The sequence below is a fragment of the Scyliorhinus canicula genome, chromosome 16 (genome assembly GCF_902713615.1).
Source record: "Scyliorhinus canicula chromosome 16, sScyCan1.1, whole genome shotgun sequence".
NCBI lineage: Eukaryota > Metazoa > Chordata > Chondrichthyes > Carcharhiniformes > Scyliorhinidae > Scyliorhinus > Scyliorhinus canicula.
Window position 1 is genome coordinate 129,749,621 of NC_052161.1, and position 13,475 is coordinate 129,763,095.

At 46.7% G+C, this 13,475-nt stretch overlaps 1 protein-coding gene across 1 annotated transcript in view; it reads right to left on the minus strand.

Annotated features, from left to right (window-relative positions):
* prdm16 (PR domain containing 16) overlaps positions 1-13,475 on the minus strand; it is a 1,033,598-nt gene that overhangs the window by 61,040 nt on the left and 959,083 nt on the right. Inside the window, exons 10-12 of the mRNA XM_038773645.1 lie at positions 11,692-13,072; positions 6,232-6,255; positions 6,027-6,111 (exon numbers count right to left, since the gene is read on the minus strand). Of these exons, the coding sequence (XP_038629573.1) occupies positions 6,027-6,111; positions 6,232-6,255; positions 11,692-13,072 (1,490 nt within the window). The remainder of the gene's footprint in view (positions 1-6,026; positions 6,112-6,231; positions 6,256-11,691; positions 13,073-13,475) is intronic.

Consider the following 13,475-nt stretch of genomic DNA (forward strand, 5'->3'; position numbering starts at 1 on the left):
GTACCCTAAATATATATTAAGAAACGTACGCCGGAGAAAGCTGAAGAAATGTGCCCGAAGCAGATTTAACACATACAGGAGAACAGGAATGAAACAGAAGAGAGAAAATTAGGAGAGAAAAAGAAAATAAACTAGGAACTAAGATTTAAATTGAAGTCAGAATGATTTCTTTCAACCATGGTATCCACCAATTAAGTAGTTACAAGTGTAGTTGTATCACAATTACTGATAAAATTGGAAGGGAAATGGGAGAGTGAGAATCAACTCCAAAGACTTGGGAAATTAAACATTGCCCCCTTTTGAGAACTGAATTGTTTGAGTGTGGGTCGGATTCTAAGTGTGCTACCTTTTGAATTCAATGCTTCCTTAGAATGCACAATAGCTGAGAGGCTAAACACTTCCCTTATAGATCTGTGCATGACATCATCTCCAAACAGCAGGAAAGCTGTAGGAAGCCATATATCAGCTACTATATTTTCTACAGCACAAATATGAGTAACCTCCCTCAGACCTTTTGCATGTTGTACAGCTATTAAACAGGCTCTGGGGAATACAGTGCCATAAAATTGTTTAAAAGTTTTCATTCGATCAACACGCAGTGCAATGAAGTAGCGTTCATGAAAACATAAACTCTTCTTTGATATTTCCTTTGTTTTATTATTTTTTCCAGCAAAGTATTTGAAACACAAAAAAAGGCTCAATACACTTTGCCGCTCAAAAAAACAAATACAGTAACTCTGGTGTTCGCTTTCAGAGAAAGCCACAACCAGAAACCGTGAATTGTAAAAATAACTTGTTCTTTCTTTCATTTTAAACTGGGTGCTGTGAATAAATCACATGCAAAATGGACTACACAGGGAAACTTGATCATCTACAAAAGGTAACTCCACCAATAATTCCGAGATTTGACCATTGCTCTTTGCAAAGCCAGCTGTTCTGAGTTCCTTTGTCCCTTGAAAGGTTATGTAATTTGCTCTCAGTGCTTTCTTGCTCTTTTGGGTTATGGTGGGGGAAATAAGCCAGGGTTTCATGAGCTGTTATCGGCAGAGTAGAGGCCATTTGGTCCATTCTGTCCTTGCCAGTTTTCTGCAAAAGCAATTTGAAAACTAATCCTGCAAGCTATCTACCCGTAGGCTCGATCTTCCTCTATTTCCGGTGTCTGCCTAATTTTCCCATAAAAGATGCACTGTCTCTGTGCCAAAGCATTTCATGCTCCAACAATTCTTTGCCAAAATAAATGTCTTCTAACTTTTGTCACCCATTTCTAATGCTCCGAGTGAGACTTTCCATTCTTGATCCGAATCCAGTAATTTATTTTCACCCCCTCACTGGAAAGTGCTATGTTGAGTGAGGAACAGGATGAGAATTGAACTTGGTTCTGATATTCCCCGTTACCTGCTTTGACAAAATTGTTTCCAACACTCTGAGTTCACATGTGAAGTATGTCAGCATATCAGGGTATCAGGTGATGTCCAGGACGTGGTAGCAGAGGAGGAGAGGAAGGGAAAGTGCTTTGTAAAAGGATTACTCTGCTGGGTTGTACTTTCACCAGTACAACACGACTTTGCTATCTTCAAACTTACATCCTCTCACTTCTAGCAATTGTCCTCTTACAATGTTATATACATTGCATGTATTTATTGTACAGGAAAAATAGCTGAGTGCACACTCAGCAGCAAAGCTGACACCTGAGCAATACAGGGGCAGCCTTCCATTTATTAATGCTTTCTTGATCGACACTCCAGCCACTAGCTTAAACATCCATTCCCTCCAATGTGGATGCAGTATGTCTTCTCTACAGGATGCACTGCACTGTGGCTTTTTCGGCGGTCCATCCAAATTTGCGCCCTGGAGAAGTACAGTGCGCTCAGGCTAGGGGTAGGTCAGGGTTTCTTTTGTGGGCGTCATAGATTGGGGCGCCACTTAAAATGGGATCCTGATCCCTCGCTCCAATGGGGAATTCCGGCGAGCGGAGCTCCTCATTGTAAAATTCAGGGAGGGAGGGTTGGGCGCTATGTGTGGCCTTGGCTGTGGTTTCCCCATTCAGGCCCCTTATTCAACACAAGTCGCATTGAATAGTCATGTGTTTCTCGGCTGCAAATGCCGGGAAACACACGGCAAAACGCACTTGCTAGAGGACTTTGATCCCTTTTGGGAAGATCGCACCCAAGAGGTCTGATGACCTCAGTCAAACAGCTAGTTTTTAAGGAGCATCTTAAAGGAGAAGAGAGACGCAGAGAGAGGGGGAGGCAGCGTGGTTTGGGGGGAAATTCTGGAACTCAGGATCAAGGCAGATGAAAGCTTGATTGCCTCTGACAAAGTGAAGAGGATCAGAGATGTGTGAGAGGCCAGAATCGGAGGAGTCCTGAGATCTCAGATTAGAGGAGGTTACAGAGGTAAGGTCGGTGAGGCCGTGGGGAGATTTGAAAAGCAAGGATGATCATTATAAAAATTAGGGGAAAAGTACTTTACTACCATCTGGATGTTTAGGTGCTGCGCTCATCCAATTTGGGCGGCAGAACACATATCATATCCTAAGGCTAGCAGTTTGTGCCAAACTGACATCTCAGGGCCAGCCTGCACGATAGATAAACAGGAGAACACAGAGAGGGGGAGAAAACTGTGCTCTCCGCTTTTCCACATCGATTTCACTCCTGTCAGACTCAGATCACAATGGAGGCCGCCCCCAGCTGTTTACCTCTTTCCCAGCTGCTCCTTTCTCACAATTGCCACAGGCCTTGCTTCTCTTGCCTGTATCCATATCTGATCACTCCCTGTGTGCACTCCATTCTAAGCCACACAAACACAGGATATTCCTGCCAGACAGGCCACCTCTGTCAGCCGGTCCCTCCACTAAAATCGAGGGAAGTTATTAAAGCGACAGACTGGGACGCAGAACAATGAGTGGACTAAGTTTAGCTGTGAAATCTGGTCACTTGCTCCCTCTTTACAAAAAGCTCCTCCGTGTTATTTATTGGAGCTGGGAAAAAAACATATATATATATGCTGCCTGTTAAAATGAAAGAGGCCATTGAAAGTGGCAGCTGAAATCAGGATGTCTCACTGAAAGATGATCATTTCCTCAGTGTATGAAAACATAAAGCAAATGGCACAGAAATAAGACTGGACTTAAAGTTGTAGACTCCTCACTCCAGTCGCATTGCCTACACTCTCCCGCATATACAAGAGCTCAAAATCCAAACCAGTTAAAACAAAAAAACATTCCACTGATGGGAAAAATATTCTACAAGGAGAGATTTGAGAGTCTCAGATTATTTCCACTGGAGCAGAAGAAATTTAGCGAAAGATTTTTAAAATTATGAAGTGCTTGGATAGGGAGAGACAATTTCATCTGCTTGGGGAGTAAGTGATGAGGGATATTAATTAAAATGGTCAGAGAGAGAGTGAGATGTTAGAAGAAATTACTTCATACAGCCGGTTGCTGGAACCTGGAATGGTTTGCCACAGGGAGTCATTGAGGCAAAGATCGCTGCATCTTTTAAGTGAAAAGTAGATATACATCGAGGGATTCTCTGATCCTGAGGCTAAGTTTTGACGTCGTCGGAAACGCCGTCGTGTTTCTCGATGGTGTCAACATGGTCTCAGGATGAGCGATTCTGGCCCCTACAGGGGGCCAGCACGTCACTGGAGCGACCCACACTGCTCCAGCTGCTGATCCTGGCGTCAACTGGGCGCCGTGGGGTCCATGTGTGGGCAGTGGCACCGCCGCCAACACGCGCATGCGCAGTGGCACCAGTGCCAAAGCGCGCTTGCACAGCGGCTCCCTTCTCTGTGCGGGCCCCAACGCAAGACGGCGTAGGGCTAAAGGGGCCGGCGAGGAAGAAAGGAGGCCCCCAGCTCAAGCGGCTGGCCCGCCGATCTGTGGGCCCCGATTGAGGGCTAGGCGTTTTTTACGACAGTCGCTCGGCCCATCCCAGGCTGAGAATTACCGGTGGGCCGCGTAGAGCAGCCCCTGACTCGCGCCGCGCCGACTACACCGGCATCAATGGCGCTGATTCTCCGCTCTGCTGAGAATCGCATCCTGGCGTCGGGGCGGCGTGGCGTGATTCGCGCCGGTCACGGGGATTCTCCGGCCCGGCTCTGGGGCTGAGAGAATCCCGCCCACAATTCCAAGCAAAGGAAATTAAAGGGCGCTGGGAAGACAGTAGGGCATATTAAATAGCTGTAAGTTCCAGATGTTAATTGTTCAACTTGACGTCTTACACCTCTGCCTTAAGGCCATATGTTTTTTGTCCCTTGCCAAGTTGGAGTCCTCATGCTTTCGACCAAGTCTTGAGATGAGCTTGTGCCCCAGAATTCAGCGTAAACCATGTAGGGTTGACATACTTCGAGTCTGTTGAAACTAAACTAAAATTAATCATGAAACTTCAATTTCCTTCCACAGCTCTAGTCACGTTAGCCCAAATGCAAGGAGCTGATTGGCTTCCTTCAATGCTCGCAAGTGTTTTTTAATGCTACATTCTTAATGAAGATACTGAAATTGATATTGGGGAATTCCTTTGAATTTTAGCAAGGTGCTGCTCAAACAGCTCACTGTTTCTTGCTGGGTTGTTGTTTAGGAGGGGTGAGGGAATGTGCTAACCCTCTCTGGTATCCTACCTGAATGCCCATTCTACCCGATAAAAACATGGACTGTAATAATTTGAAAGCTATTTGACAGTAGCTGTTAATCCCTCACCCAATGTTCTTCATAACATCCTCCGCACCTTCAGGGGCAAGGCCCGCCCCGGAGTGGTTGGCCCCCCGCCAGCCGGCGGGATAGGGGCTTGGCGTCACGCCAACCGGCGCCGATGGGCCTCCGCCGGCTGGTGCGAGTCGGCCCATGCGCGGAAGTGCTTCCGCACCGGGAATGGCGGAGGACCACGGCCTCCGGTGGGGAACAATAGTGCCCCCACAGCACAGGACTGCCCGCGGATCGGTGGGCCAGGCCATTGTGGGGGCACCTCCCGTGGCCAGATCACCCCGCGACCCCCCAAGAACCGAGGAGCCTGCCCACGCTGCCAGGTCCTGTCGGTAACGGACCTACTCTAATCTACGCCGGCAGGACCGGCAAAGAACGGGCGGGACTTCGGCCCATTGCGTGCCGGAGAATTCGGGCGGCCCTGGTGCCCATTGAGTCGCGTCGGACCACGCCATTCTCCGAGGCAGGCAGCGCGACTCACACCGGGTCGGTTTTTGGGCGACGGGATTCACACCGACCCCCGGCGATTCTCCTACCCAGTGGGGGGTCGGAGAATCCTGCCCAAGCAATCTAAGATTTCACTAAGGAAAGCTTTTTGAATGGTTCATAATGATGAACATGAAATATGCTAAAGGTGATGCAGTACTGAGGCCATGAGACAATACATTTTTATACTGTGTATACTTAGTTTCACTAGACTAATACCTGGAATGGGGGGTTGTCTTATGAGGAAAGGCTGGACAGGCGAGGCTTGCATCTACTGTGTTTAGAAGAGCAAGCGGCAACTTGATTGAAATATATGAGATCCTGAGGGGACCTGACATGATGGATATGGATCGGATATTTCCTCTTGTGGGAGAATCTAGAACTGTTTGAAAATTCGGTTAACCATTTAAAATGAAGATGAGGCAAAATCTTCTCTCTCAGAGGATCGTGAATCTTTAGAATTCTCTTCCTGAAACGGTGATGAAAGCAGAGCCTTTGAATATTTTTAAGGTAGAGCTGGATAGATTCTTGGTAAGCAAGGAGGCGATAGTTTATTGGGGATAGGCAGGATGGAGGTTTGAGGTTACTATCAGACCAGCTATGATCTTATTAAATAGCGGAGCAGGCTCGAGGGGCTGAATGCCCTACTCTCGTTCATGGTTTGTATTTTCACATACCTGTTTCTGATTTAACATTAGCAAAATAATTTTTTTCTGTACAGAACATCTCCAATTATAGTAAATACACTGACCAACTCCAGAAAATGTTAATGTGCCAATGAATACTGGAGCTTCAGCTAATTTCTTCAACTAAAAACATTGATGATGTCTCAACATACCTGAGGGTGGAATAGAAGTGGGTTTGGGCGCAGGTACTTTTCCTTCAGTGAGTTCAGGGGATCCATCATTTTCCTTTTCTCCACCCTGCTGGACCGAGAAGTAAATAGTTAAATCGGCATCCAGCATTTCCCAAACCAAAGTCATACCTCTCACACTCAGGACCACTTTGGAACAATATTGTCTTAAGGAAAGATGCACACTTACGCTGTGTAATGCAGGTGGTTCCAGCTGAAAGAGAAAAGCAAAGGTTGGCATGAAATCCTGGCTGTGAACTCTTCGGGTGTAACTTGTAGGGAAGAGGGCTGTCTCCCTCCCCCTTTTTCCTTACAGCTTTCACCTGAAGGAGGTCAAGCAACTGAACCTTTTGGCCGATTACTCAGGCCCATGGGTTGCAAGTGCTCGCAATCACCATGTGAACACAGAGCATACCACGTTTTGGACAGGGAGCCGACACTTTTTGGATGATTTGTTCTTGGGATGTGGGAAAACCAGCAGGGGCATGTCTGCTGCCCATCCCTATTTTCCTCGAGGTCATTAAGAGTCAAGCCCATTACAGGAGATGGAGTCATGTGTAGGCAAGACCAGCTAATGAACCAGTTGGTTTTATTTCACATCAATCAACTTCCATGGTCATTATTCTTCTGGTGACAGCAGACCAGACGTATTGAGTTCAGTTTCACCATCAGCCAGGGTGGGATTCAAACTCATTACCTCTAGGATCTTAGTGCACTAGTGTAGCCATCACACTATGTCACCTACTTCTTTCACAATAATTTCAAAAAAGAACACAAGGAGAGGGTTTCTACAGAGAACTACCATTCTTTATAGGTTTACAGAGGAAAGAATATCCTCACCCTCCCTTCTCCATCATGATCCCTTCCCCCTTCAGCAGCCCTCTGGAACCCATCTAGATCACCATTTTACATCTTTGTGGCTTGCTGCTGAACAGGAGACCAGGCAGCTTGGCCATGCAAGGCACTGCCAAGTGTGGCCAAACACTTACTTCCCATTTTGGATGACTGCATGGTGCTCAGAAGCCGAAACTCTGGTTCATTTATTTCCCCTCCCTATCCCAGGGATGTTATTGCTGATTTCCGTGACCCAACGCTCAGCCCTTCTTGAGATCAACTAACTCAGCATAGTCCAGGGGTTTAATTAGAGACTTTTTGGCTATGTGGCTCAGGAGAGGAAATACTTATTAACTAATTGAAACATTCAATTGTTTCACTTAAACTTGAAGGAGTAGACCCGGCATTGTTCTTTTTTAAAATTCATTCCTAGAATGTGGGTGTCACAGGCTGGGGCAGCACTTATTGTCCATCCCTAATTGTATTTGGTGGCGGGGTGGGGGTGGGGGGTGTAGTTAAGAGTCAATACGGTGGATCTGGAGTCGCATGTAGGCCAGGCCAGGTAAGGATGGCAGATTTCCTTCCCGAAAAGATATTAGTTAACCAGGTGGATTTTTCTGACAAACAATGGTTTCATGGTCATCGTTAGACTTTTTATTTCACATTTTTATTGAATTCAAATTTCACCATCTGCAGCAGTGGGATTTGAACCTGGATCCCCAGAGCTGGGTCCCTGGCTTACTAGTCCAGTGACAGTATAACTATGCCACCTCCTGATCAATTATTGGGGTGTTTTTGATGTCATCTAGCTTTTAACTGCTCCACAAATTAACTCAGTTTTGTTGTAATTCAGTAGTAAATGTTTCCAGCCCAATGATTATAAAAATGCAGTTAATCAATCAATCGTTAATCTGCCTCAATGACATTGCCTTAAACTGATTTTCTGCACGGACTAGCAATGCACAGGATCCAGTCCTGGGGCATGTGTATACCCAATTATTTTCTGCTTTTCTTCAACAAGCTATGTTACGCGAAATAATCATGGTCGTATATTCCTCAAATGATTTAATAAGAATGGATGCTGGGAATCCTCCTGTACTTTTAGCCAAATGGTGTGAACAATGAGTGCTGGTAGATTGTTGGCTGTTGAAGAACATCACAACCTGATGTAGAGACATATACACATACTGACAGTGCACACACATGGACTGCACAAATGCACACAAAAGCACACATACTACCTAATATACACAGACACCAGAGGGGTTGTTGCGCAGTGGGTAGCGTCCCTACCTCTGAGCCAGAAGCTCTGGGTTTGAGTTCCACTCCAGGACTTGTCGGCAATGGAGACGTGATCATGGCATAGCCAAGCAGGTTGACTGTCAACCTATAAATCCTTCCAATACACCAATGGGAAATGGTAAGAGCAGGAGAGTTTCCTGATTAGCCAGAACCGTCTGGTAGTTGCAGTGCAATAGTCCCCCCCCCCATGTTAAAAGACTCCATGCACAAACTCTTGACACAGGCTTTGTGCCAAGCATCCTCCTTAATTTGAGGGACTGCTGGATAGATCCACATACATTCACCCACCAACACACAACCACACATACACTATCTTTCACAAAAATACATAATGGTAAAGGTAAAGTCATCATAGTCCCAGAGGACCACAGGCTGCTTTCCCCTTTGAGGGGGAGAGCTGACTGGTGGTGATTTAACCGGAGGATCACCGCAGCTCAGGCGAGAGGTAAGGTTGAGAAGGCGGGGCCTTCATCAATAACCTCAACCGGTACGGGAATTGGACCCACGCTGCTGGCCTTGCTCTCCATCATGAACCAGCTGTCTAGCCAACTGAGCCAAATTGGTCCCCACAAAAATACATACACTAACACACATGCGCATACTAACATGCATGCACAAACACATACACACAGAAACACATGCATGCAAATACACACATCTGCAAGTTCCTTTTGGCTATCCAAATCTCTCAATCCCTGCTTGTGCAGCCCCCCCCCCCCCCCCCCCAGCATCTTTATTCCTTGCTCTCCTTGGTTTAGTATCTTTATCACACTTTGTTAAAAAATTAAAAACGTCACTTCTCACTGATTTGATATTTTGACCTCTTGCTCTGATGGTCCGAGCAACCTGGTTTTGATTTCATCATGTGCCATTTAATATTTATTTACTTCACTTTGTTCCCTTTTAACCTTCTTTTTTCCAATCTTTTCTTAGCTTATATCTCCTTTAACACTAATGATGAAGACCAGGAACTATGAACAATTGTTCTTTGACGTACCTAATTCAGGGAAGTACATCTTTACACTCAATGCCCCCAGTTTTGAACAGCCATGGTGTGTGATGTAGTGAAGAAACAAACAACATTTGCAGTGTGCTGTTGGTGTATTATTAGGCACTAATCTAACTCAAGGGGTCAGTTGAGAGAATGAAATTAGATCTTTCATTCCTGCCCTCCAATGTCTAAAATCATTGAATCTGCCTGCATTCAGATGGTTGTGCTCTTGTATTATTTGTGGCACTGCTTGTAGTAATTAGGAGGATGTGGAGAGTTATAAAGATAAGAACATTATGTCATGCGATAAACAAAGCCATACTCCACATCTGATCTGTACCTGTGCCATTTAAGGCCACAAGGTCCAAATCAACGTGCAATGGTTCTAAGGTCAAGTGGCAATTTCTCATGAGATTCTAAATTGTTAAATACTGGATCTGATCTGGAGGTCATAAAAATTCATCATGGAAGTGTCTGGATTTCTCATTTTGTTTCGAAGACCTTTGCTAATCTGTATCAAAGTCTGCTGTCTGGAGTGCACACATGTTCTAAACATCTCTTCTCTTTAATACCTTCCCTGTCATGCTTAGTTGATAACCACTATTGTGGAGAAAAAACATAAAACTTCACACACATGATGCACATATAGAAACATACAATAGACATTTGGAGGGAACTGTGTTTGTAAATACAAAGCATTCTGCATGACTGGAAGTCAGTAAACCTGGGCGGGATTGTCCGAACCCTCGTTGGGTCGGAGAATCGCCGGCAGGCGTCGTGAATCCCGCCCCCGCCGGCAGCTGAATTCTCCGGCACCGGAGATTTGGCGGAGCACCCCCCCCTCTCCCCCCCAGCGATTCTCTGGCCTGCGATGGGCCGAAGTCCCGCCCGTTCTATGCAGGTCCCGCCGGCGTAAATTGGAGTTGGATTGGAGTTGGTCTCTTACCAGCGGGACCTGGTGACGCGGGCGGGCTCCGGGATCCGGTGGTGGCGCGGGGTGATCTGGCCCCGGGGGGTGCCCCCACGGTGGCCTGGCCCACGATCGGGGCCCACCGGTCAGAGGGCGGGCCTGTACCGTGGGGGCACTCCATTCCTCCGTGCCGGCCATGTCAGCCTACGCAATAGCCGACGCATAGGTGACCCCCGCCCTGCGCATTGGCGGGGATGACGTCAGCAGCCATTGACGTTCCCGCACATGTGCGGACCCGCACCAGCCGGCGGAGTCCCTTCGGCCCCGGCTGGCGCGACGCCAAAGGCCTTCCATGCCGGCCGGTGGGGCACAAAGCACTCCGGCACCGGCCTAACCCCTCAAAGCTGCGGAGGATTCCGCACCTTTGGGGCGGCCCGACGCCGGAGTGGTTCACGCCACTCCGTCCCGCCGGGACTCCCCGCCCTGCCGGGTACCAATCAGAATGGAAAATACTTGCTGAATCTTTGTTTTTTTTATTGATATATGATGCTGTTATAACCTACACGGGTTTTATGTGGTAGGGATGATTAACTACCCCCATGGTTCTTGTGGAATACGATCTACCCCGATAAGGGGGCGGGGGCCCTTAACAACTCGAGTTGTATATAAAGTCAGCTAGTAATGCACCAAAAAGAGAAGACCCAGTATGGAATTACTGGAGCTGTATGTAATAGTAGAGTAAAATAAAGTAACTTTTTGTTTCAACAAACTCGGTGTGGATTCTTCGTGGCCCTTACAAAAAAATGCAAGAAAAAATTTAATTCCTTTAGAATGCATTCTCAGTGTCTGATCATGGGCTAAATGTGATGCTTCACGTAGGCCAGCCAGAGGCCCTGAGCTGTATCAGGCAGTAAATGGTAAAGTAGCCATAGCACCTGATGACCACCACAGCTCAGGCTAGGGGCAGGGTTGAGAAGACGAGGCCCTCATGAATAACCTCAGCCGGTACGGGATTTGAACCCGCGCTGTTGACCTAGCTCCGCATCACAAACCAGCTGTCCAGCTAACTGAGCTGCAGCATCTGACACCCAAGCAAGAAATCACGACTCTGCACATTTTGGAATTTCTCTCCAGTTTTCTCTCTCCCTTCCTGTTCTGAAGACACAGGAGTGACTCAGGTTCAGCTCCTGCAGGCAGTGGAGGGCCCTCCAATATTTTGCCCAAGTGATTGGTACTAACGTTTGAGCCATTGCAGTGAGTGGAGAGAGGCTGTCTAAAGGTGGAGAATATAACTACCACATATGATGCTGTCATTCCTGCCACCCTACTACCCACAGAGCTACAAATACTTGCATGTCCCGGCTAAGCTTATACCTCAGCAGGAGGATGCTGGGGTGGGGGTAGGGGGGCAGTGGGGCAGGACAGCTGACAGCAGAGGAACTCAATCCCAGCATCAGAAAAGGAAGGGAGAAAACTGAAGGGGGCAACATGCCTTAAAAAAAAAACCAAGAACCAGAGGAAAATCTGCACAGACATTTCATAAAATGTTCAAGATGACACAATGCTGGTCTTCTGAAAGAACGGTTAATATTTACTGTAGGATCTACAAATACCTGTAGATTGGATCCATGAAAAAAGGTGATGGTTTTGCATAATGAAAGGGTTGCTGGTGCGACATCTTCGGCAGCTCATCGTTGATCATCATCTTGCGGTCACCAAACACGTGATTCTTCCTGGGCTCTCCCGGGCCATTCTGACTGACCCTGCTGCGGCTGCTTATGCTCAGGTCCAGTGGCTGCTCCTCCCCAGAAAGCGAAGATACCATGAGCTTGGACGCTGGAAGGGGCTTTGCTTCTTTCCGTTTGGTGGTGAGGTCGAAGGGTGACTCAGAGCCTGCACTCCGACTTTTCTGGTGCTCCCTGGGTGACTTTGGCTCATTTTTCACTAACATATTAGGATTGAGGTTCCGGTCCGTGAAAGGGTATATGGAATGTGGGATGTTTGGCAGAAGTTGGAACGGAAACATCGAATGATATGGAAGTGACCCCATCTTCTTCTCTTGCATTCCCATGAATCCAGTACCAAAGTACTTCTCTGCGATTGAAGCAATCGCTTTAATGGAATCATTAGCAGCGCTTGTCGGAAGGTTCTGCTCATCTGGAGGAGGAAAGAAGGAATGTTGGGATGGAAGATATGTTCGCTCATTAATTTCATTGGTAGAATTTGTGGAGACTGAAGTGACTTTGTCAGCTGCCAAGGCCGTCAGATTGGTCTTTTCCTTCTTTTTATCTCGATCGCTCTCCGCATCACTGTCCAAATCAGACCCAGTGCCCGTTGTTGTGTCCAGGTCAGTTCCACTTGTTGTGTTAATGTCTTCAAAGTCGCTACCTTCTGATAAGTCACTGTTTTTTACTTTGCTTTTCTCTGTGTAGCAATTTTCAGATCGGTTGTTGGATTTTTCTTCTAAAGGGCCAATTCTGTCATTGAATGTGGACAGCAAGGAAGATGCTTGTGACACAGAAGGAGTCCCCATGGGGCTTTGGACAGTTCCGTCGATATCATGATTTAAGCAGCCTTTCAACAATGCATTGCTTGGTAATAGAGGGGGCCTGGGATACAAGGAATGGGGGAAAAGGCCGGGGAAACCTGGAGCAAGCGATGGAAAAGTGGCTGTCGGTGAGAAGGGTAATCCTGTTGGGTGTGGGCGTGAAGGAAAGTAATCATTGAACCCCAGGGGAGTATGGTTAAGAGCGGATGCAGGTTTTGATTTGTCCAGCATGGCACTGGGAGTGAGTGGCAGGCCTTGAGGAAACATAGAACTGGGGTTGTAATGGTTTTTGCCTTCACAGAATCTACGGTGCTTGTTCAATGAGGAGGTTGTGCTGAACATCTGGCCACAGTCTTTGCACTTTATTTGTGTCCGGCAATCAGCATGCATCCGTTTATGTCGACAAAGGTTGGAGAACTGGGTGTACGATTTGTGACAGACCTCACCTGCAAGTGAATATAAAGGAGATGTAACATAAATGTTTTTTACACTATCCCAGCAACATGAGCCATATGAGTATATAGGACTAAGGGAATGCCTCTATTGTGATATTAACTGCCACCTACCCAAACACTAGCCTGGGTAGGTTTTTAGATAGATTACACCCCCAACTAGTTCTGATAATTGCCATTGAACACCTCAAAGGAAATGCCCACCATAATTGGAGATAAGCTGAAAGGTCACTCATCATTACAGATCACTTCAACTGAGCAAAGAACACAAGCGCTGGTCTTAATTTTGTTTTTTTAATAGTGCATTTTCATCTACGTACTCACGCAGGAACATGAACATAATATAAAGTGATAAGAAGAGAATGAAATACCAGACTTATTGCACAGTTTTTAATAA